Genomic DNA, 21784 nt, shown 5'->3' with positions numbered 1-21784 from the left:
CGGTGCTCCAGCATGGCTGCAGTCAAATGACTGAAACAAGTAAAAGAGAGAGTAAGGTATTTCGTTTGACCTCATGCTTTCATAGAGATAGGAGTGGCTGTGTGGTAAGTAGCTTGCTTACAAACCACATTGTTTCAGGTTCAATCCCACTGCGTGGCACCTTGGGCAAGTGTCTTCTACTCTAGCCTCTCCAAAGAGCTGCGCCGAATCGTCTCATTCCAAATCCTGATCTACATCCCCAAAAGACTAAACTGTACCCTGTGCAGGAACATGCAAGCACTGCACCCTCAGCTCATGCAGTAAAAACTCACACGAATCTGTTGAAATCATGATTAAAACATCAGAAGCCTGTATATTTTCCCTTATCAAATATATTGTTTTATATATCTCAGCTTTTTTTTTTTTTTCTAGGGTTTCTAAGGAGTGGTTTTGAGGGTTTTAGCACTCACATTATTTCTTGTGCTCTGTGGTTGTCGATTTTATTGTTGTTTAGCCAAGGTCAGCCCTGATGAAACACAAAACTAAAAGAGTTCTGGCGGTGGTAGCATCCTGTCTTTTATTCAGACATGGCACGGTATATATTAAGGACTTCATTATCCATTATCCAATGGTACATTTCTTTTTTTTATTTTCATCAGGACACGATGCAGGATTTGAAGGCTATTTGACTGCTGTTTCTTTCATGCTGAGCAACCACATAGTGGCTCCCTCATTTTGGTTATCAGCAGCAGAGAGTTCCACCGTCAACCATATGTAGTGACCCAGTTGTGGAGTTAGCTTTGTCGCTCAGGAGAAATATTATGGAATGCACAACATCTTCCACTTCTGAAAATATAAGAAAGGAAAGGAAAGTTAAAAAGAAATACTTTCTATTATAAGCATAAGGCCTGATGTTTGGGGGAGGGGGTGGGCTAGTCGATTACATCGATCCCCAGTATGCAACTGGTACTGAATTTATCGACTCCAAAAAGATGAAAGGTAAAGTCAACCTTGGTGGAATTTGAACTCAGAACGTAGGAATGGGTGAAAGCATTTCATTCAACGGGCTAACAATTCTGCCAGCTTGCAGCTTGAACCCTTTCGGTACCAACCCGGCTGAAACTGGCTCCGGCTCTGAGTACAAATGTCTTGTTTCCATAAGTTCTGAATTAAAATCTTCCACCAAACCTTAGTCACAATTTATATTCCTAACAATAGCTTAACGACAACTAAGTTATTTTACTAAATTCTTTGATATATTTAAAATCAATTGAAAGAAACACAGAGCATCTCCCCGTACCAGTGACATGTAAAAAGCACCCACTACACTCTCGGAGTGGTTGGCGTTAGGAAGGGCATCCAGCTGTAGAAACTCTGCCAGATCAAGATTGGAGCCTGGTGCAGCCATCTGGTTTGCCAGTCTCCAGTCAAATTGTCCAACCAATGCCAGCATGGAAAACGGACATTAAACAATGATGATGATGATATATATATAATTTCGTAAGTGCTGAATGTGTTGGTTATTTTACAGACATGAAAGCTGTAAAAACCATACCAAAACAGACACTGAAGCCTGGTGCAGCCTTCTGCCTGGCCAGCTCCCATCGAACTGTCCAACAGATGCCAGCATAGGAAGCAGACGTTACACGATGATGATGATGACACACAGACATCTAGATGGACATAGTTTAATGTCTGAAATCATTTAAAAGATTAATTAGTAAATGAGGAAATTAAAAAAACAAAAAAAGATTTTAACAAACCTGCAAATTTCTTCAATGGAATCCTGTCTAACATAGGTCCAGCTCTGACGGGATCAGTCCAAAATTTGATCCCCATTTCTGTAAGCACAACTGTTGGGTTCACACAGTTGACTCGGATCTGAAAAAGGAAAAAAAAAAACATTATATTAAAGACAAAGATCATTCAGCATTTAAACTGGCCGAAATATTCCACCTGTTTTATGTTCAAACTGACCAGATCTGGCCTTTCATACCAACCCTACAGTGTCATTCTAGAAATAAAGAATCACATCCGAACATGGCCGATGCCAGCGCTGCCTTGACTGGCTTCTGTGCCGGTGGCGCGTAAAAAACACCAATACGATTGTGGCCGTTTGCTAGCTTCGCCTGGCACGTAAAAAGCACCCACTACACTCACGGAGTGGTTGGCATTAGGAAGGGCATCCAGCTGTAGAGACACTGCCAAACCAGACTGGAGCCTGGTGCAGCCTCCATGGTTTACCAGACCTCGGTCGAACCGTCCAACCCATGCTAAGATGGAGAACGGACGTTAAACGATGATGATGATGACATCATCGAAATCTCAAAGCTACAAGATAATGCGTGAATAATTCAAAACAATGGCAATAAATAAGGATTACATTTGACAGAATAATCTGAGTACTGAAGGGTTAATTGCAGTGTTGTTGTGTAACCCCAGGTCACATCCTTTCTGAGTAGACGAATGATCAAAGACATTCCAACTGTGACCATATAGTGCAGTTGTTTAATGCATACAGGTCATAGATTTTTTGGGTGTATGGGATTGCACCTAGAAAGTTACCCTCGTAGACACAAGTCCGGGCAAGGTTGTTTATGGAAGGCCAGCAGTCACCCATGCATACCAGCCTCCCCTCTCCACGCCACCAGTGTTATCCAAGGGAAAGACAAAAGGGGCCGATACAGCTTGGCACCAGTGACGTCGCAACTCATTTCTACAGCTGAGTGAACTGGAGCAACGTGAAATAAAGTGCCTTGCTCGAGAACACAACAGACAGCCCGGTCCGGGATTCGAGCTCACAACCTCACGATCGTAAGCTCGACGCTCTAACCACTGAGCCATGCGCCTTTGGGTGTATACACTGTCATTATTTTCATGTCCACTTTTCCTTGCATGGATCAGATGGAATTTGTTGAGGCAGCTGGATGCTCTTCCTGCTTTCCACAGCTGGATGCCCTTCCTGTCACTAAACCTTCACCTGTTTCTGAGTGAAGGAATATTTTTTCCTTGAGAGCAGCCATATTCTTACAGAAGGTTGGACATGTAGGACACTGCCTGTAGGATGGTGGCACTTGTTTACAACTGTTGTGTGATGTCAAGGCAAGAAGCCAGTAACTTGTGTGCATACATACACGTGTATGTGTATATATATGTGTGTGTTTGTATATACACATATACATACAACACATATATATGTGTATATATATATATAATAAATTAATAAATAAGACATATGCATATATACATACATATATATACGTACCTACCTCTACATGTATATATACACGCATACATGGGTACAAGACACCAAAAAAAAAACGTCGAACACAATGAGAAACGAAAACATAAACACAAAACCAAGGAACTGGACATTTTTCTTAACGAAAAAATAGAGTACAGGACAAATAACACAAGGAAATTTCCCCTTCTTCAGTCGCCATGGTTTCATCTACTCTGCGTTTCGAAGGTGAAATATATATATATATATATATATATATATGAACAAGCGCCAGACCACGGGACTCAGTAAGCTAATATGGCGACTGAAGGATGCGAACTTAAGCTATAGGCTGGAATGGTCAATTTTGTCGGTGGCCCTCCCATTTGATAGGGGGAAGACAGTGCAACCTTTGTGTCTCCGAACTCTTCCATATTTTGTTTGCCAGAGGCCGGATGGTAAACGGGCTCTTACAGTCGGCTTTTCGATGCCCCCATTGGCGGCGTTACACTTATCTGGCCTTTAAATAGCGTTCATAAATAAGACCGGCACCCATAGCCCTTGGTAACAAATTCTGAAATAGATTTTAAGATATCTACAATTAACCACTGCAAGGGAAATTACTCCTGTAAGACAAACGGGGCTTGTTTTTTCACAGCGGGGGGTTTCCTTGTCAAGGTAGGCTTAGATGAACACACACACACACACATAAAACATAAAATATATATATATAATTTCTTTATTTTTTTTCTTTCTGCCACCCAACGGTTATCACGGCAGTAGCCACTGACAGCCGAACGATCAAACGCACACACGTACACAAAAAATGTTTTCTACCCCTACGCCAACACACACATATATAGAACAGTATACACACACACACGTCTCTAAGTAGATTTTTTCTCGCCCCTTATAAAACATCCAAATTCTTTAAATAGTCAGAACTTTATTCTCGGTCACAAAGAACATCTATACACCCCCACCCACATGTTTGACCGATGCCTGACCTGTTGAATTCTTCAGCCACCGTTCTCAACATACACTGATAAACAGTTTCGCCATGGGCTCTTAGGAGCACAGTTCGATTGTTTTTTGCTCTGCCTCTGTTCTGTTTTTGTTTTTCCAACGGATTTCCTTTTTTCTTCCTGAAGAGAAAGACACATATGGTCCCATTATTCAATCGGATTTTGGTAATTGTGCCTTTCGAAACACGTGTAGAATGAAATAAAACGATTTCTGTTCAATCTGCGTTCAGCTCCATTTCTTCAATTCACCAATAATGTTTTATATATATATATATATATATATATGACCGTTATTTGAAAGGACCAATGAAACAAATCCATTTTTAAAGGTGCAACGTTTATACCAGTCTTGATAGAATTGTCATCTCGGTTCTATTTTAACAAAACTGTCCGACGAACGGGAACGTGAAACTCCGAGTAACAGCTTTTGTTAAATTTCTGCTGCTTTTAAATAAAATATATATATATATATATACTCTTTTACTTGTTTCAGTCATTTGACTGTGGCCATGCTGGAGCACTGCCTTTTAGTCGAGCAAATCGACCCCAGGACTTATTCTTTGCAAGCCTACTACTTATTCTATTGGTCTCTTTTGCCGAACTGCTAAGTTACGGGGACGTAAACACACCAGCATCAGTTGTCAAGCGATGTTGGGAGAACAAACACGGACACACAAACAAATACACACACATACATGTATATATACAACAGGCTTCTTTCAGTTTCCGTCTACCAAATCCACTCACAAGGCTTTGGTTGGCTTGAGGCTATAGTAAAGGACACTTGCCCAAGGTGCCACGCAGTGGGACTGAACCCGGAGCCATGTGGTTGGTATGCAATCTACTTACCACACAGCCACTCCTACACCTATATATATATATAGATAGATAGATACAAATATAGATATACACACATAGATTTGATCACCTAAAAACACTTTGAACACACATTGCAAGACTCCAAACAACCATAACTGCAAAATACACATAGAAGATAAACTATAAACTTGTGTTTATTTCCCTTTCTCCTACACACACACATGTGAGAGGCTTCTTTCAGTTTCTTATTTCTTTACTCCCGACAAGGGGCTAAACACAGAGAAGACAAACAAGGACAGACAAACGGATTAAGTCGATTATATACAATAATTTCATTATTATCATTATTATTATTTCTCTCTTTCTTTTGTCTCTTTCCCTCCCTCTCCTTTCGTCTTCTCTCCTCTTCCCGCTCCCTTTGCTCCAGCTCTGACTCTCCTCTCACTTTCCTCTCCCTTTCATTCTCATTGTTATCCTTAACATTCCATTGCTAGCTTTTGAAAAGGTGAGACAGAGAGGGAGTTCACCTTCTCTGTATCGTGTTTGTTGTTATTGTCACCGTTAATATTGTTGTTGTGATTGTTCTTGTTATTCTTGTTTTCAATTTTTCATTTTCAACTCCTGTCCATTCTTAACTCTCTCTCTCTCTCTCTCTCTCCCTATTAATGGCCCTCTTTTTCACTTCTTCCTTTTCTCCATCTATCATGGTGTGTATGTATGTGCAAGAGTTCAAGTCTGTATGTTTGCATGTAAGAGTATGCATGTATGTGTGTGTACGTATGCATCTATTCAGGTATTACAGTGCATATGCATATACGTGTGTGCAGGAGTATGTATTTTCGTATCTGTCACTCTGTGTGTGTGTGTGTGTGTGTGTGTGCATATGCTCGGTGAGTATGCGTACATGTAATAAAAGAATTCAGGAGTGTGTGTGTGTGTGTTCGGGTATTTTAGTACATATGTATATACTTATGTGTGTGCAGGAGTGTGTATGTTTGTATATGTGACTGTGTGTGTATATGTTGAAGTATGTGTATATTTGTGTGTGTGTGTGCATATGTTCCGCTATGTGTACATACATCTAATGAAAGTATTCAGGAACATGTGTGTATGTATGTGTTCAGGAGTGTATGTTTGCATGTTAGTGTAGGAGTGGCTGTGTGGTAAGTAGCTTGCTAACCAACCACATGGTTACGGGTTCAGTCCCACTGCGTGGCATCTTGGGCAAGTGTCTTCTGCTATAGCCCCGGGCCGACCAATGCCTTGTGAGTGGATTTGGTAGACGGAAACTGAAAGAAGCCTGTCGTATATATGTATATATATATATATGTGTGTTTGTGTGTCTGTGTTTGTCCCCCTAGCATTGCTTGACAACCGATGCTGGTGTGTCTACGTCCCCGCCACTTAGCGGTTCGGCAAAAGAGACCGATAGAATAAGTACTGGGCTTACAAAGAATAAGTTCCGGGGTTGATTTGATCGACTAAAGGCGGTGCTCCAGCATGGCCGCAGTCAAATGACTGAAACAAGTAAAAGAGAAAAGAGAAAAGAAAGAAAAAGATATAGTGGCATGTAAAAAGCACCATTCGAATTGTGGCCGATGCCAGTGCCGCCTCGACTGGCTTCCGTGCCGGTGGCACGTAAAATGCACCAATCCGATCGTGGCTGTTGCCAGCCTCGCCTGGCACCTGTGCAGGTGGCATATAAAAAGCACCCACTACACTCACGGAGTGGTTGGCGTTAGGAAGGGCATCCAGCTGTAGAAACACTGCCAGATCAGACTGGAGCCTGGTGCAGCCTTCTGGCTTCCCAGATCCCCGGTCGAACCATCCAACCCATGGAGAACGGACGTTAAATGATGATGTTGATATCGACCCCAGTGCATAATCTAATGAAATTGACCCCGAAAGGATGAAAGGCAAAGTGGACCTCGGCGGAATTTGAACTCAGAACGCAACGGTGGACAGAATACAGCTACGCATTTCGCCGACGTGCTAACGTTTCTGCCAGCTCGCCGCTGCTTTCAGTTTCTGCCTACCAAATCTACTTTGGTTGGTCTGAGGCTGCTATAGTAGCAGATACAGGTCCAAGGTACTGTGCAGTGGGACTGAACCCAATATTACATGGGAACCAAGCTTCTTAACCGTACAGCCACGCCTGTGCCTGATACTGTGAGCTTTCCAAATTTCCCCAATATTTTGGTGCTTTACAGAAGGGGAGAGAGAGGGTGGTGCCTTAAGGATTTCTTGTAAATGGTACTGAAACAGAACTGTGTGACCACACAACAAAAATTCCATCAGGTTCTTGAATCAAAGGACATACTTACACCGTGAGGGCCCAGCTCAAGGGCCATAGATCTGGTTAAAGCATCCAATGCACCCTTAGTGGAGGAATATACTCCATGATTCTTTAATGCTATCAGAGAAGCTTGACTGGAAATGTTGACGATGGAGCCATGTCTTTTGTCTGCTAGCATTCCTTTGACAACGATCTGTAACCAAATGAAAATAGCTAATTAGTAAACGAGTCAAAAATGGAAATATGTGATCACTTGACTTGCTAGAAATAACAGCCAAATCTCATTTTAAACAGACTCTTTCTCTTTTTCTCTTTTTACTTGTTTCAGTCAATTTGACTGCGGCCATGCTGGTGCACCGCCTTTAATCGAGCAACTCGACCCCGGGACTTATTCTTTGTAAGCCCAGTACTTATTCTATCGGTCTCTATCGGCCGAACCGCTAAGTGACGGGGACATAAACACACCAGCATCGGTTGTCAAGCAATGCTAGGGGGACAAACACAGACACACAAACATACATATATATGACAGGCTTCTTTCAGTTTCCGTCTACCAAATCCACTCACAAGGCTTTGGTCGGCCCGAGGCTATAGTAGAAGACACTTGCCCGAGATGCCACGCAGTGGGACTGAACCCGGGACCATGTGGTTGGTAAGCAAGCTAGTTACCACAGCCACTCCTGTGCCTGCACTGGTTTTCTAACAGTGTACAGTTTTATTCTTTTACTTGTCTCAGTCATCTGACTGCGGCCATGCTGGAGCACCACCTTTTAATCTACCAAAGAAAGCTACCCCAGGACTTATTCTCTGTAAGTCTAATCAAGTCAAGGGGATGTAAACACACCAGCATCAGTTGTCAAGTGATTGTGGGGACACACCCACACACATATAAACACAGACACACACAAATATATATATATATATATATATATATATATATATATAATCATCATCATCGTTTAACGTCCGTTTTCCATTCTAGCATGGGTTGGATGGTTCGACTGGGGTCTGGGAAGCCAGGAGGCTGTGCCAGGCTCCAATCTGATCTGGCAGTGTTTCTACAGTTGGATGCCCTTCCACTCTGTGAGTGTAGTGGATGCTTTTTACGTACCACTGGCACAGAGGCCAGAGGAGGCTGGCAACCGGTGCCTTTTATGTGTCACCGACACGGACGCCAGTTAGGCTGCGCTGGGATCAGCCATGTTCGGATGGTGCATTTTATGTGCCACCAGCATGGGTATCATAACTACAATTTCCATTTGATTTTTATGTTGATGTACTTGACTCAATAGGTCTCCTCAAGCACAGCAGCACATCCTGTGAGCCATGAACTCGCTTCATTTGTTGGGTCTTCGCAGTCGCAGCATATCTCCAGAGGTCTCGGTCTTTTGTCATAGCCTCCGTGAGGCCCAACGTTCGAAGGTCGTGCTCCATATGATGTACCTGGTGTAAGCTATGCACACATAAGAAGTGCGGCAATACCAAAGGAAGGCTAACTGGGAAGATAGTTTGTGTGTGTGGAAAATGCACAAGGGCAATAAACACTAAAAAAGGGGCAGAAAACAACTTCCATCACATTTCAGTTAGTAGCTGGAGTGGATGCTCTGAAAATGTAGCTGCTAGAATAAGAATAGCCTGGGCAAAGTTCAGAGAGCTCCTACCTCTGCTGTTGACAAAGGGCCTCTCACTCCGAGTGAAAGGTAGACTGTATGATGCATGTGTGCAAACAGCCATGCTACATGGCAGTGAAACATGGGCCGTGACTATTGAGAACATGTGTAAGGTTGCAAGAAATGACGCTAGTTGCTCTGTTGGATGTGTAATGTCAGTGTGCATACACGACAGAGTGTAAGCACCCTGAGAGAAAGGTTGGACATAAGAAGCATTAGATGTGGTGTGCAAGAGAGACGACCGTGCTGGTATGGTCATGTGTTGCATATGGATGAGAACAGCCATGTGAAAAAGTGTCACACCCTAACAGTGGAGGGAACCTGTTCAAGAGGTATACCCAGAAAGTCCTGAATACTAGGGTTGATATAAAATCGCCAATTGCACTCCTAGAAAACTGCTGGCCTTGTGCTAAAATTTCAAACCAATATACGAATAAAACAAGAAGACACTTGGTCAAGGTGTCACACAGTGTGTTTGAACCCCAAATCAAACTTCATATCCAATAGCCATGCCTGCATTGCTGAAATCATGTGTGTGGACATAAGAAAAAAAAAATTAGAAAACAGAAATCAGGTACCAGTTATATAACCAGGGAATACTTACTTGTGAAACATTAACAACAGCATAAAAATTAACAGCAAACGCACTGAAAAAACAACAGTAAATTAGTATAAATGACTGGCATTCATTTAGAATGATGATGAATGATGTATAAATGCATATATATATTATTTATATTATTATAATGATTGAATGTGGAGGTGCAATGGCTGAGTGGTTAGAGCAGCGGACTTGCGGTTTCGATTCCCAGACCGGGCGTTGTGAGTGTTTATTGAGCGAAAACACCTAAAGCTCCACAACGCTCCGGCAGGGGATGGTGGCCAACCCTGCTGTACTCTTCCACCACAACTTTCTCCCACTCTTTCTTCCTGTTTCTGTTGTACCTATATTTCAAAGGGACCAGCTTTGTCACTCTCTGTGTCACGCTGAATCTCCCCGAGAACTACATTAAGGGTACACGTGTCTGTGGAGTTACTCAGCCACTTGCACGTTAATTTCATGAGCAGGCTGTTCCGTTGATCGGATCAACTGGAACCCTCATCGTCATAACCGACGGAGTGCCACCTTATGATTGAACACCATGCATCCGTTTCCACACACACACACACATATGTATGGGATGTAAAAATATACAACAGCAGGGTAGCATATATTCTATTGCTTGACCGATTCTGTTAATTCAGAGCTGTCTTAGAATGGTAATTATAAAACAAAACAAAAAAAAAAAATTAAAGCTTTGAGATACAAACTCATCAAACTCTTCTTTGGTGGAATCGAGAAAGGGACTCTGGGACGCGACAGCAGCATTATTTACCAACAGATCAATGGGGCCAAGGAGCTGACGATCTCACGGGTACGATCCCAGTTACTCAAGTCACAAACAACAGGGACAATCGCTGGACACTGAATAAAAAAACAAACAAAAAACAATGCTTTAGCCACTGGCAACTTCCATCCACCCACCCATCCACCCATTTTTTTTATTTCTTGGCAGAGTTATGGGTGTACAACCCACAGGCCCCCTACTCCATAGGGTCCACCTGCTATTTCCATCCATCCACCCACCCACCCACCCATTTTCTTCAGTCAAGTACCAGATTATCTTTGCAATTTTGGCTGAATATATATATATATATATACTCTTTACTCTTTAACTTGTTTCAGTCATTTGACTGTGGCCATGCTGGAGCACCGCCTTTAATCGAGCAACTTGACACCGGGACTTATTCTTTTGTAAGCCCAGTACTCATTCTATCGGTCTCTTTTGCCGAACCGCTAAGTGACGGGGACATAAACACACCAGCATTGGTTGTCAAGCAATGCTAGGGGGACAAACACAGACACACAAACACACCCACGCATACATATATACATATACATATATACGACAGGCTTCTTTCAGTTTCCGTCTACCAAATCCACTCACAATTCTTTGGTCGGCCCGAGGCTATAGTAGAAGACACTTGCCCAAGGTGCCACGCAGTGTGACTGAACCCGGAACCATGTGGTTGGGAAGCAAAATTCCTACCACACAGCCACGCGTGCATCTGCACTATTTTTAGCAGACCAAGAGCCTCCCCTAGCAGCCTCCTTAACAATGTCTCATGTTGCTAAGGGTTACTGTCAACATTAACCTGGCACAAACTTCATGGACAACATTCAATGCTACCACCAAATGCTACCCTTCCAAATGTGACTGTCCAAGAAGAATCACTGTATCGATACAAAATGCATGCTTACTTCTTCAACTAACGTCTTCAGGTGTTCCTCAGTGCGACTCAGTGCGTAAGTTGTTGCACCACACTTTGAGAGCATCTTTGCTGTTTCTCGACCGATTCCTTAGAGGAAAAAAAAAGAACAAAAATATCAACAATAATTAACAAAAAAATGGCAAAAGATTATTTGACACTGATGGAGTCATAGTGGTGACCTTGTCTTGGTTGTTAATGTCATAATGTCGACCAAAGCCTTGTGATTAAATTCGGTAGATGGAAACTGTGTGGAAACCTGTTGTGTGTGTATTTCTTTCTTTTACTTGTTTCAGTCATTTGACTGCGGCCATGCTGGAGCAGCGCCTTTAGTCGAGCAAATCGACACCAGGACTTATTCTTTTGTAAGCCTAGTACTTATTCTATCGGTCTCTTTTGCTGAACCACTAAGTTACGGGGACGTAAACACACCAGCATCGGTTTTCAAGCAATGCTAGGGCGAGAAACACAGACACACAAACATATACACACACATACACACATATACACACACATATACACATATATGACAGGCTTCTTTCAGTTTCCGTCTACCAAATCCACTCACAAGGCATTGGTCGGCCTGGGGCTATAGCAGAAGACACTTGCCCAAGATGCCATGCAGTGTGACTGAACCCGGAACCATGTGGTTGGTTAGCAAGCTACTTACCACACAGCCACTCCTGCGCCTATATGTGTGTGTGTGTGTATGGATCTTTTATCTTTTAACTTGTTTCAGTCATTGGACTGTGGCCATGCTGGGGCACTGCTTTCAAGGGTTTCAGCCAAATAGTTCAACCCCCAGTACTTGCTTTCAAAGCCTGGTACTTATTCTATTGGTTCTCTATTGCTTGGGAGATGCAAACAAACCAACACTGGTTGTCAAGTGGTGAAGGGGACAAGCACAAGCACAAAGATAGACAGACAGACAGACACACACATATATGTAAAGAGCTTCCACACAGTTTCAGGCAAATTTAGGCGATGAGGATAGTCGATTACATCGACCCCAGTACTCAATTGGTACTTATTTAATCGACCCCGAAAGGAGGAAAGGCAAAATCGACTCCGGCGGAATTTGAACTCAGAACGTAGCGGCAGACGAAATACCTATTTCTTTGCTACCCACAAGGGGCTAAACACAGAGAGGACAAACAAGGACAGACAAACGGATTAAGTCGATTATATCGACCCCAGTGCGTAACTGGTACTTAATTTATCGACCCCGAAAGGATGAAAAGCAAAGTCGATTTCGGCGGAATTTGGACTCAGAACGTAACGGCAGACGAAATACTGCTAAGCATTTCGCCCGCCATGCTAACGATTCTGCCAGCTCGCCGCCTTCGGCAGACGAAATACCTATTTCTTTATTACCCTCAAGGGGCTAAACACTGTCTCGAAAGTAATGACAGCCTCTGAGAAAGAGGGACAAACAATTTGAAATCAGAACGTAACGGCAGACGAAATACCTATTTCTTTATTACCCACGAGGGGCTAAACACAGAGGGGACAAACAAGGACAGACATAGGTATTAAGTCGATTATATCGACCCCAGTGCGTAAATGGTACTTAATTTATCGACCCCGAAAGGATGAAAGGCAAAGTCGACCTCGGCGGAATTTGAACTCACAACGTAACGCAGACGAAATACCGCTAAGCATTTCGCCCGGCGTGCTAACGATTCTGCCAGCTCGCCGCTAAAGTGAAGTTCAAATAAATAGTGGGTGTGTTAATTGGCAAAAGATGACCGTCCCCAAATATAAAAAGTTTAAATTATATTTGTGCTTTAGTTAAACAAACACCGTGAGGGCACCGTCGATATAAAAACGTATCGTGCGCTTCACTTGTATATGTATATATGAGCTAATATTTGTTACAAGACGAGGAATAAAGAAATATATTAGAATATTAAGAAATATATAAATAAAAAGACAGACTTCACGGTATTAGGAGACCTAGTTTTAAAACTAAGGTAGTATTACTGTTTTTAGTACAACTGAACTAGTGCAGGCCTATCATGAGGCATTCGAAGCGTGACTATCACGACAATTATTATTTTTTAGATACAATGTATTCTACAAGCCGCTCCATATTTGTAAAGGCAATGGGGCGTGACTTGAGGGAGCTTTATTGGCTATTTCTAGGACGTCCGATGTGCACGAACAAAGGAATCAGCAAAAATTAAATTAAAAACACCCAAATAAAGTAATAAATAGATTTTCCAGAATAGAAATTACCTCGTCCCGCTCCAGTTACCAAAGCTTTCTGACCGTTGAACTTAATTTCCATTTCTTTGCCTTTTTTTAGCACTAATTAAATAAAACTCGGTCGGGAGGAATGAAAGTTCTCGTTAATTAAAATTCAGCTTCGATAACATTCGGGAGTTATCTCCCTTTTACTAACCCCAAAACAACTACTTCTTCTCCTCCTCTCGCCCATTCTTTCTCCTTCTTCATCTCCGTCTTTATCTCCTCCTCCTCTCCTCCCCACTCTCCCCTTTCCTTCTCCTTCGCCTACTCCTCCTTCTTCTCCTCCTCCCTTCCCCATCCTCCTCTTTCCTTCTCCTTCGCCTCCTCCTCCTCCTCCCCTTTCCTTCTCTCCCTCCTCCCTATTTGTTTTCTTCTTCTTCAGCCATAGGACCGTGGCCATGCTGGGGCACCGCTTTGAGGAGTTTTTTTTTAGCTGAACAAATCGATATCCGAGTACTGACTGTGTGGTAAGAAGCTTGCTTCCCAACAACTTTTTTGTTTATACTTTCTCTATAACTACCGCCCCAAACGTTTTACCTTAAATTTTTGACGTACCCTAAGGGTCCTCGGACGCTACTTGCAAACTTTTGGTTTATTATAAACCGCTTTTGTCGTGTGCACCAAAAAACCTTTTCCATTCGTTTGTTCAGTTTGGTCACTTTTGACTTTTTCGTTGTTGTCACTCACATTGCTGCCCGCTTTTTTGCCGTTTTTGTACATTTTTATACATTTTGGGATACTTACCCCCACGTGTTCCGAGAGTTAAAAAGGTCGAGTTGCGTCCCCTAGACAGTCTGTAGAAAATGTGTTGCATATAAAAAGCTTAGATTCTCGACCCCATGTCGAATTTATCGATTTTTTTCAGAACTGGGGGAATTTTTCAAAATTTTCGCTGCGTTAGTTTTGAATTATGACATTGGGCTATGTGTGTGTCAAGTTTCATCAGAATCGGTTGAAAGCCGTGGTCAGGGTGAGGGTACAAGCAAACAGACACACAGACACACAAACTGCCGTTTATATATAGAGAGATTTAATATAATATATATATATATATATATATATAAACGGCAGTTTGTGTGTCTGTGTGTTTGTCAGGTTGTACCCTCACCCTGACCACGGCTTTCAACCGATTCTGATGAAACTTGACACACACATAGCCCAATGTCATAATTCAAAACTAACGCAGCGAAAATTTTGAAAAATTCCCCCAGTTCTGAAAAAAATCGATAAATTCGACATGGGGTCGAGAATCAGAAACACAAACCACAGACTGTCTAGGGGACGCAACTCGACCTTTTTAACCCTCAACTCCATCAATATCCAGCTACTTGAAGCTATTCCTGGTGATGTCCACGTCTACAAATCTATTGATAGGACAGCAGACCCCGCCGAGCTTGCCGATTATCCTGTTGAATTCCTGAATTCACTTGAACCGCCAGGCCTGCCGCCACACATCCTGAAGTTAAAAGTTTGGTTCCACCTAAATAGTGCAACGGCATACGTCTGGTTGTGAAACATTTGCCACCACATTTAATAACGGCCACAATACTTACCGGTTGTGAGAAGGGAGAGGACGTCTTCATTCCACGCATGCGCCTTCAACCGTCGGGCGCTGACCTACCAATCCACTTCAGGCGTTCTCAGTTTCCTGTTAAACTCTGCTTTGCAATGTCCATCAATAAATCCCAAGGCCAAACACTACAAGTCGCTGGGTTACAGTTGGGCAAACAGTGCTTCGCCCACGGTCAACTCTACGTGGACTGTTCACGTGTTGGGAGGCGCAATGATGTTTTCATATTTTCGCCCAAAGGGACAGCTAGGAACATCGTATACATAGAAGTATTCAAGTGAAGAGAAGACATTGCAACCTACACATGCGCCTTCGTTCCCTAGAGGGAAAGGACTAGATTGGGATTAGTCGTTGCCTACTAGGGGCTCTTACATACCCGGGCAATGCCGGGCTATGCTGCTAGTTAGAGATAAAACCACTATTAGGCAAATCAAAGAGTGAAAATCATAAACCAATACATAGAAATAAAATTAATCAATAAAAAATATATAAAATATAAAATTCAAAATTTAAAATATTTAAATTAAAGTTAAAATTTTAAAAATTATTTAAATTAATTTATACCTATAAATTTTTAGATATATATATATTTATCTCATATTAAACTTTTAGTACTTTTTGATTGTTATATTTTTAAAAAATTAATTAATTAATTAATTAAATAATAATTTAGATATATATATATATATATATATATATATATAGGGCTCAGTAAAATAATTTACTTTACCACACACTGAAACTTTTAGAAATAGCAGCCAAAAAGTTTTTTTAGCCATTTCTTCTACCATAAGAAAAATCTCCCATACAGTGTTTACTCACTGCATGGGAGATTTTTTTTATAGTAGAAGAAATGGCTAAAAAAACTTTTTGGCTGCTATTTCTAAAAGTTTCAGTGTGTGGTAAAGTAAATTATTTTACTGAGCCCTAATTATATAACGTAATATTTTAAATATACCTTGAATGGTCCTTTTACATACTGAACACTACTTGGTGAAATCAATTAATAATTAATTAATTTTACCCTTTTATTATTGATAATATCTATATATACATATATATATCATTATCATTTAATGTCCGCTTTTCATTCTAGCATGGGTTGGACGGTTCGACCGAGGTCTGGTAAACCATGGAGGCTGCCCCAGGCTCCAGTCTGGTTTGGCAGTGTCTCTACAGCTGGATGCCCTTCCTAATGCCAACCACTCCGTGAGTGTAGTGGGAGCTTTTTATGTGCCAGGGGAGGCTAGCAGTGGCCACAATCGGTTGGTGCTTTTTACGTGCCACCGGCATGGAAGCCAGTCAAGGCATCAGCCACGAATCGGATGTGATTATTTATTTCTAGAATGGCAGTGTAGGGTTGGTATGAAAGGCCAGATCTGGTCAGTTTGAACATAAAACAGGTGGAACATTTCGGCCAGTTTAAATGCTGAATGGTCTTTGTCTTTAATATACTCTTTTACTTGTTTCAGTCATTTTTTGACTGCGGCCATGCTGGAGCACCGCCTTTAATCGAGCAACTCGACCCCAGGACTTATTCCTTTGTAAGCCCAGTACTTATTCTATCGGTCTCTTTTGCCGAACCGCTAAGTAACGGGGACGTAAACACACCAGCATCGGTTGTCAAGCGATGTTTGGGGGGGGGCAAACACAAACACACATACATATATATATATATATATATATATATATATACGACGGACTTCTTTCAGTTTCCATCTACCAAATCCACTCACAAGGCTTTGGTCAGCCCGAGGCTATAGTAGAAGACACTTGCTCAAGGTGCCACGCAGTGGGACTGAACCTGGAACCATGTGGTTGGTAAACAAGCTACTTACCACACAGCCACTCCTGCGCCTATATAATGTTTTTTTCTTCTTTTTTCAGATCCGAGTCAACTGTGTGAACCCAACAGTTGTGCTTACAGAAATGGGGATCAAATATTGGACTGATCCCATCAAAGCTGCTCCCATGTTAGACAGGATTCCATTGAAGAAATTCGCAGGTTTGTTGAAATCTTTTTTTTTTTTTAAATTTCCTCATTTACTAATTAATCTTTTAAATGATTTCAGACATTAAACTATGTCCATCTAGATGTCTGTGTGTCATCATCATCATCATCGTGTAACGTCTGCTTCCTATGCTGGCATGTGTTGGACAGTTCGACGGGTGCTGGCCAGGCAGAAGGCTGCACCAGGCTTCACTGTCTGTTTTGGTATGGTTTTTACAGCTTTCATGTCTGTAAAATAACCAACACATTCAGCACTTACGAAATTATATATATACATATATATATATATATATCTCATCATCATCATCGTTTAACGTCCGCTTTCCATGCTAGCATGGGTTGGACGGTTCAACTGGGGTCTGGCAAGCCCGAAGGCTGCACCAGGCCAGTCAGATCTGGCAGTGTTTCTACAGCTGGATGCCCTTCCTAACGCCAACCACTCCGAGAGTGTAGTGGGTGATTTTATGTGCCACCGACACAGGTGCCAGACGACGCTGGCAGACGGCCACGCTCGGATGGTGTTTTTTATGTGCCACCGACACAGGTGCCAAACGACGCTGGCAGACGGCCACGCTCGGATGGTGTTTTTTATGTGCCACCGACACAGGTGCCAGACGAGGCTGGCTGATGGCCACGCTCGGATGGTGTTTTCTTATAGAAAGTGATTGAAAAATAAAAACTTTTAACTTATTTTTACTTTTACTTTATTTTCCAATCACTTTCGGAATTACAACAATTGGTGGCTTGGAGTTTTAACTGCTCTTTCTAGCAAGTCAGATATCCTATTCTTCGGGTATCTCTTTTGTGTTTAAATGTACACTGTATTCTTCGCTGAATAATATGTAGTCTATTGACTAATTTTTTCCTTCTCGCTAGACCACTGGTAACTAAGAATTTTTCAATGAATATTCTTGCTACCCTAAGATTTTAATTAAATATATTTATATATATAAATTAGTCAAAAAGACCACCTTTTATCAATTCAGTAATGAAAAATTAAATTACACCATCTAGGAAATTACATATTATAGAAAGATTAAATATAAGATAAAACATATAATGATGATTAAGTAATGTGCAAAATAGTAAATAAAATGTATATATTTGGTTATATGTTTTATCTTATATTTAATCTTTCTATATGTAATTTTCTAGATGGTGTAATTTAATTTTTCATTATTGAATTGATGAAAGGTGGGTTTTTTTCTAAATTTTATATATATATATATATATATATTATATTTTGTGAAATTTGATATTTCTAAATTGAATTTTTCTCTGTAAGTTTGGAATAATACTTCCTCATATTATTATTATATATATATGTGTGTGTGTGTGTGTGTGTGTGTGTGTGTGTGTGTGTGCAAAAGTGCCACACCCTAGCGGTTGAGGGAACCTGTGGAAGAGGTAGACCCAGGAAAACCTGGGACGAGGTGGTGAAGCACGACCATCGAACTTTAGGTCTCACCAAGGAAATGACTAGAGACCGAGACCTATGGAAGTATGCTGTGCGTGAGAAGACCCAGCAGGACTAGTGAGACCATAACCCATGGCCTCTACCTGGTATGTAGCCAGTCGACTTATACATACCTTTCCCTTTTGGGACACAAAACTCCACTTGTGAAGACCCGTTGAGACAAGTGAAAATCAAATCAAATCAAATCAGATATCAGAAAGCAGAACCAAAATCGAAGTCGATCAATGGAAATTGCAGCTGTGATACCTGTGCCGGTGACAAATAAGCGAACCATCCAATCGTGACCGATTATTGCATCCACATTCCATATAAACATACCATAGGCAATTGTTCACCAACAGATGGCAGCACACATTTTATAAAATACATACCATTGGCGAATTTTAAACTTACATTGAGTGCATTGGACGCAGGGGGGTTTCTTAAGCCATTTGAGGGGTAAAAAAGGTGCATCTTACAGGCCATCAAATACGGTACATACACACACATATATATATATATATATATATATATAGCGCCCTGACAATTCCATGCATGACAGGTCAGTACTGACAATTCGGCCCCAACAATTCAGTACATCCTTTCCATTTCGAAGTTCCGTTCTATTGATACGATAGCAAAATCTATTTAATAAAATGTGCTCGGACTCTTTCTCTGATAAAATCTGCTCCATAGGGCTTACTCTTTACTCTCTCTTTTACTTGTTTCAGTCATTTGACTGCGGCCATGCTGGAGCACCGCCTTTAGTCGAGCAACTCGACCCCGGGACTTATTCTTTTTGTAAGCCCAGTACTTATTCTATCGGTCTCTTTTGCCGAACCGCTAAGTATCGGGGACACAAACACACCAGCATCGGTTGTCAAGCAATGCTAGGGAGACAAACACAGACACACAAACACACATATATATATACATATATACGACGGGCTTCTTTTCAGTTTCCGTCTACCAAATCCACTCACAAGGCTTTGGTCGGCCTGAAGCTATAGTAGAAGACACTTGCCCAAGGTGTCATGCAGTGGGACTGAACCCGGAACCATGTGGTTGGTAAGCAAGCTACTTACCACACAGCCACTCCTGCTTATTTTTTATTTTTAAATTAATAAATGTTTGGAATCCTGAAAAAGAAAAAAATATCATCCTAGCTTGTATCATCATCATCATTTATCATACTTGTATCATCATCATTGTTTAACGTCCTTTTTCCATGCTGGCATGGGTTGGACAGTTTCACTGGAGACTGGCAAGCCAGTAGGCTGTACCAGGCTCCAATCTGAATCTGGCAATGTTTCTACAGCTGAATGCCCTTCCTAACGCCAGCCAATTTGAGTGTAGTGGGTGCTTTTTACATGTCACTGGCACGGGGAGCCAATGACACTGCACTGGCATCAACCACGTTCAGACAGTAAAGGGTTAAGAATCGTTTCTCTATTATATATTTTAACCCTTTTGTCACCATATTTCTGTTGAGATGCTCTGTGTTTCTTTCAATTAATTTTAAATATATCAAAGAATTTAGTAAAATAACTTAGTTATCATTCAGCTAGTGTTAGGAATGTAAATTGTGACTAAGTTTGGTGGAAGATTTTACTTCAGAACTTATAGAAACAAGACATTTGTACTCTGAGCCGGAGCCAGTTTCAGCCGGGTTGGTACCGAAAGGGTTCAAGCTGCAAGCTGGCAGAATTGTTAGCCCGTTGAATGAAATGCTTTCACCCATTCCTACATTCTGAGTTCAAATTCCACCAAGGTTGACTTTACCTTTCATCTTTTTGGAGTCGATAAATTCAGTACCAGTTGCATACTGGGGATCGATGTAATCGACTAGCCCACCCCCTCCCCCAAACATCAGGCCTTATGCTTATAATAGAAAGAATTGCGATATCAAAGTATTTCTTTCTAACTTTCCTTTCCTTTCTTATATTTTCAGAAGTGGAAGATGTTGTGCATTCCATAATATTTCTCCTGAGCGACAAAGCTAACTCCACAACTGGGTCACTACATATGGTTGACGGTGGAACTCTCTGCTGCTGATAACCAAAATGAGGGAGCCACTATGTGGTTGCTCAGCATGAAAGAAACAGCAGTCAAATAGCCTTCAAATCCTGCATCGTGTCCTGATGAAAATAAAAAAAAGAAATGTACCATTGGATAATGGATAATGAAGTCCTTAATATATACCGTGCCATGCCTGAATAAAAGACAGGATGCTACCACCGCCAGAACTCTTTTAGTTTTGTGTTTCATCAGGGCTGACCTTGGCTAAACAACAATAAAATCGACAACCACAGAGCACAAGAAATAATGTGAGTGCTAAAACCCTCAAAACCACTCCTTAGAAACCCTAGAAAAAAAAAAAAAGCTGAGATATATAAAACAATATATTTGATAAGTGAAAATATACAGGCTTCTGATGTTTTAATCATGATTTCAACAGATTCGTGTGAGTTTTTACTGCATGAGCTGAGGGTGCAGTGCTTGCATGTTCCTGCACAGGGTACAGTTTAGTCTTTTGGGGATGTAGATCAGGATTTGGAATGAGACGATTCGGCGCAGCTCTTTGGAGAGGCTATAGTAGAAGACACTTGCCCAAGGTGCCACTTAGTCGGATTGAACCTGGAACAATGTGGTTTGTAAGCAAGCTACTTACCACACAGCCACTCCTATCTCTATGAAAGCATGAGGTCAAACGAAATACCTTACTCTCTCTCTCTTTTACTTGTTTCAGTCATTTGACTGCAGCCATGCTGGAGCACCGCCTTTAGTCGAGCAACTCGACCCCGGGACTTATTCTTTTATAAGCCCAGTTCTTATTCTATCGGTCTCTTTTGCCAAATTGCTAAGTAACGGGGACATAAACACACCAGCATCGGTTGTCAAGCAATGCTACGGGGACAAACACAGACACACACACGCACACATATACATATATACGACAGGCTTCTTTCAGTTTCCGTCTACCAAATCCACTCACAAGGCATTGGTTGGCCCGAGGCTATAATAGAAGACACTTGCCCAAGATGCCACGCAATGGGACTGAACCCGGAACCATGTTGTGGTAAACAAGCTACTTACCACACAGCCACTCCTTGGCCGGCATGCTAACGTTTCTGCCAGCTTGCCGCCTTACGCTGACATTTAATTTGCTTTTTGTTTG

General features: G+C 41.6%; 2 protein-coding genes across 2 annotated transcripts in view; one reads left to right on the top strand and one right to left on the bottom strand.

Annotated features, from left to right (window-relative positions):
* Positions 1-21028, top strand: part of LOC115223958 (L-xylulose reductase-like) — a 30181-nt gene extending 9153 nt beyond the window's left edge. Inside the window, exons 6-7 of the mRNA XM_029794710.2 lie at positions 17027-17144; positions 20558-21028. Of these exons, the coding sequence (XP_029650570.1) occupies positions 17027-17144; positions 20558-20661 (222 nt within the window). The 3' untranslated portion in view covers positions 20662-21028. The remainder of the gene's footprint in view (positions 1-17026; positions 17145-20557) is intronic.
* On the bottom strand, positions 354-13711 carry LOC115223957 (L-xylulose reductase-like). The gene is given in 8 exon segments (XM_029794707.2): positions 354-825; positions 1743-1860; positions 7368-7532; positions 9614-9656; positions 10321-10414; positions 10417-10474; positions 11312-11409; positions 13558-13711. Coding segments are annotated over 8 exon segments (732 nt in total). The 5' UTR covers positions 13610-13711; the 3' UTR covers positions 354-721.
* Positions 21029-21784: the final 756 nt, after the last annotated feature.

This window comes from Octopus sinensis, linkage group LG24 (assembly GCF_006345805.1).
Source record: "Octopus sinensis linkage group LG24, ASM634580v1, whole genome shotgun sequence".
In the NCBI taxonomy this organism is placed as follows: Eukaryota; Metazoa; Mollusca; class Cephalopoda; order Octopoda; family Octopodidae; genus Octopus; species Octopus sinensis.
This window is presented reverse-complemented; position numbering and strand designations above follow the sequence as displayed.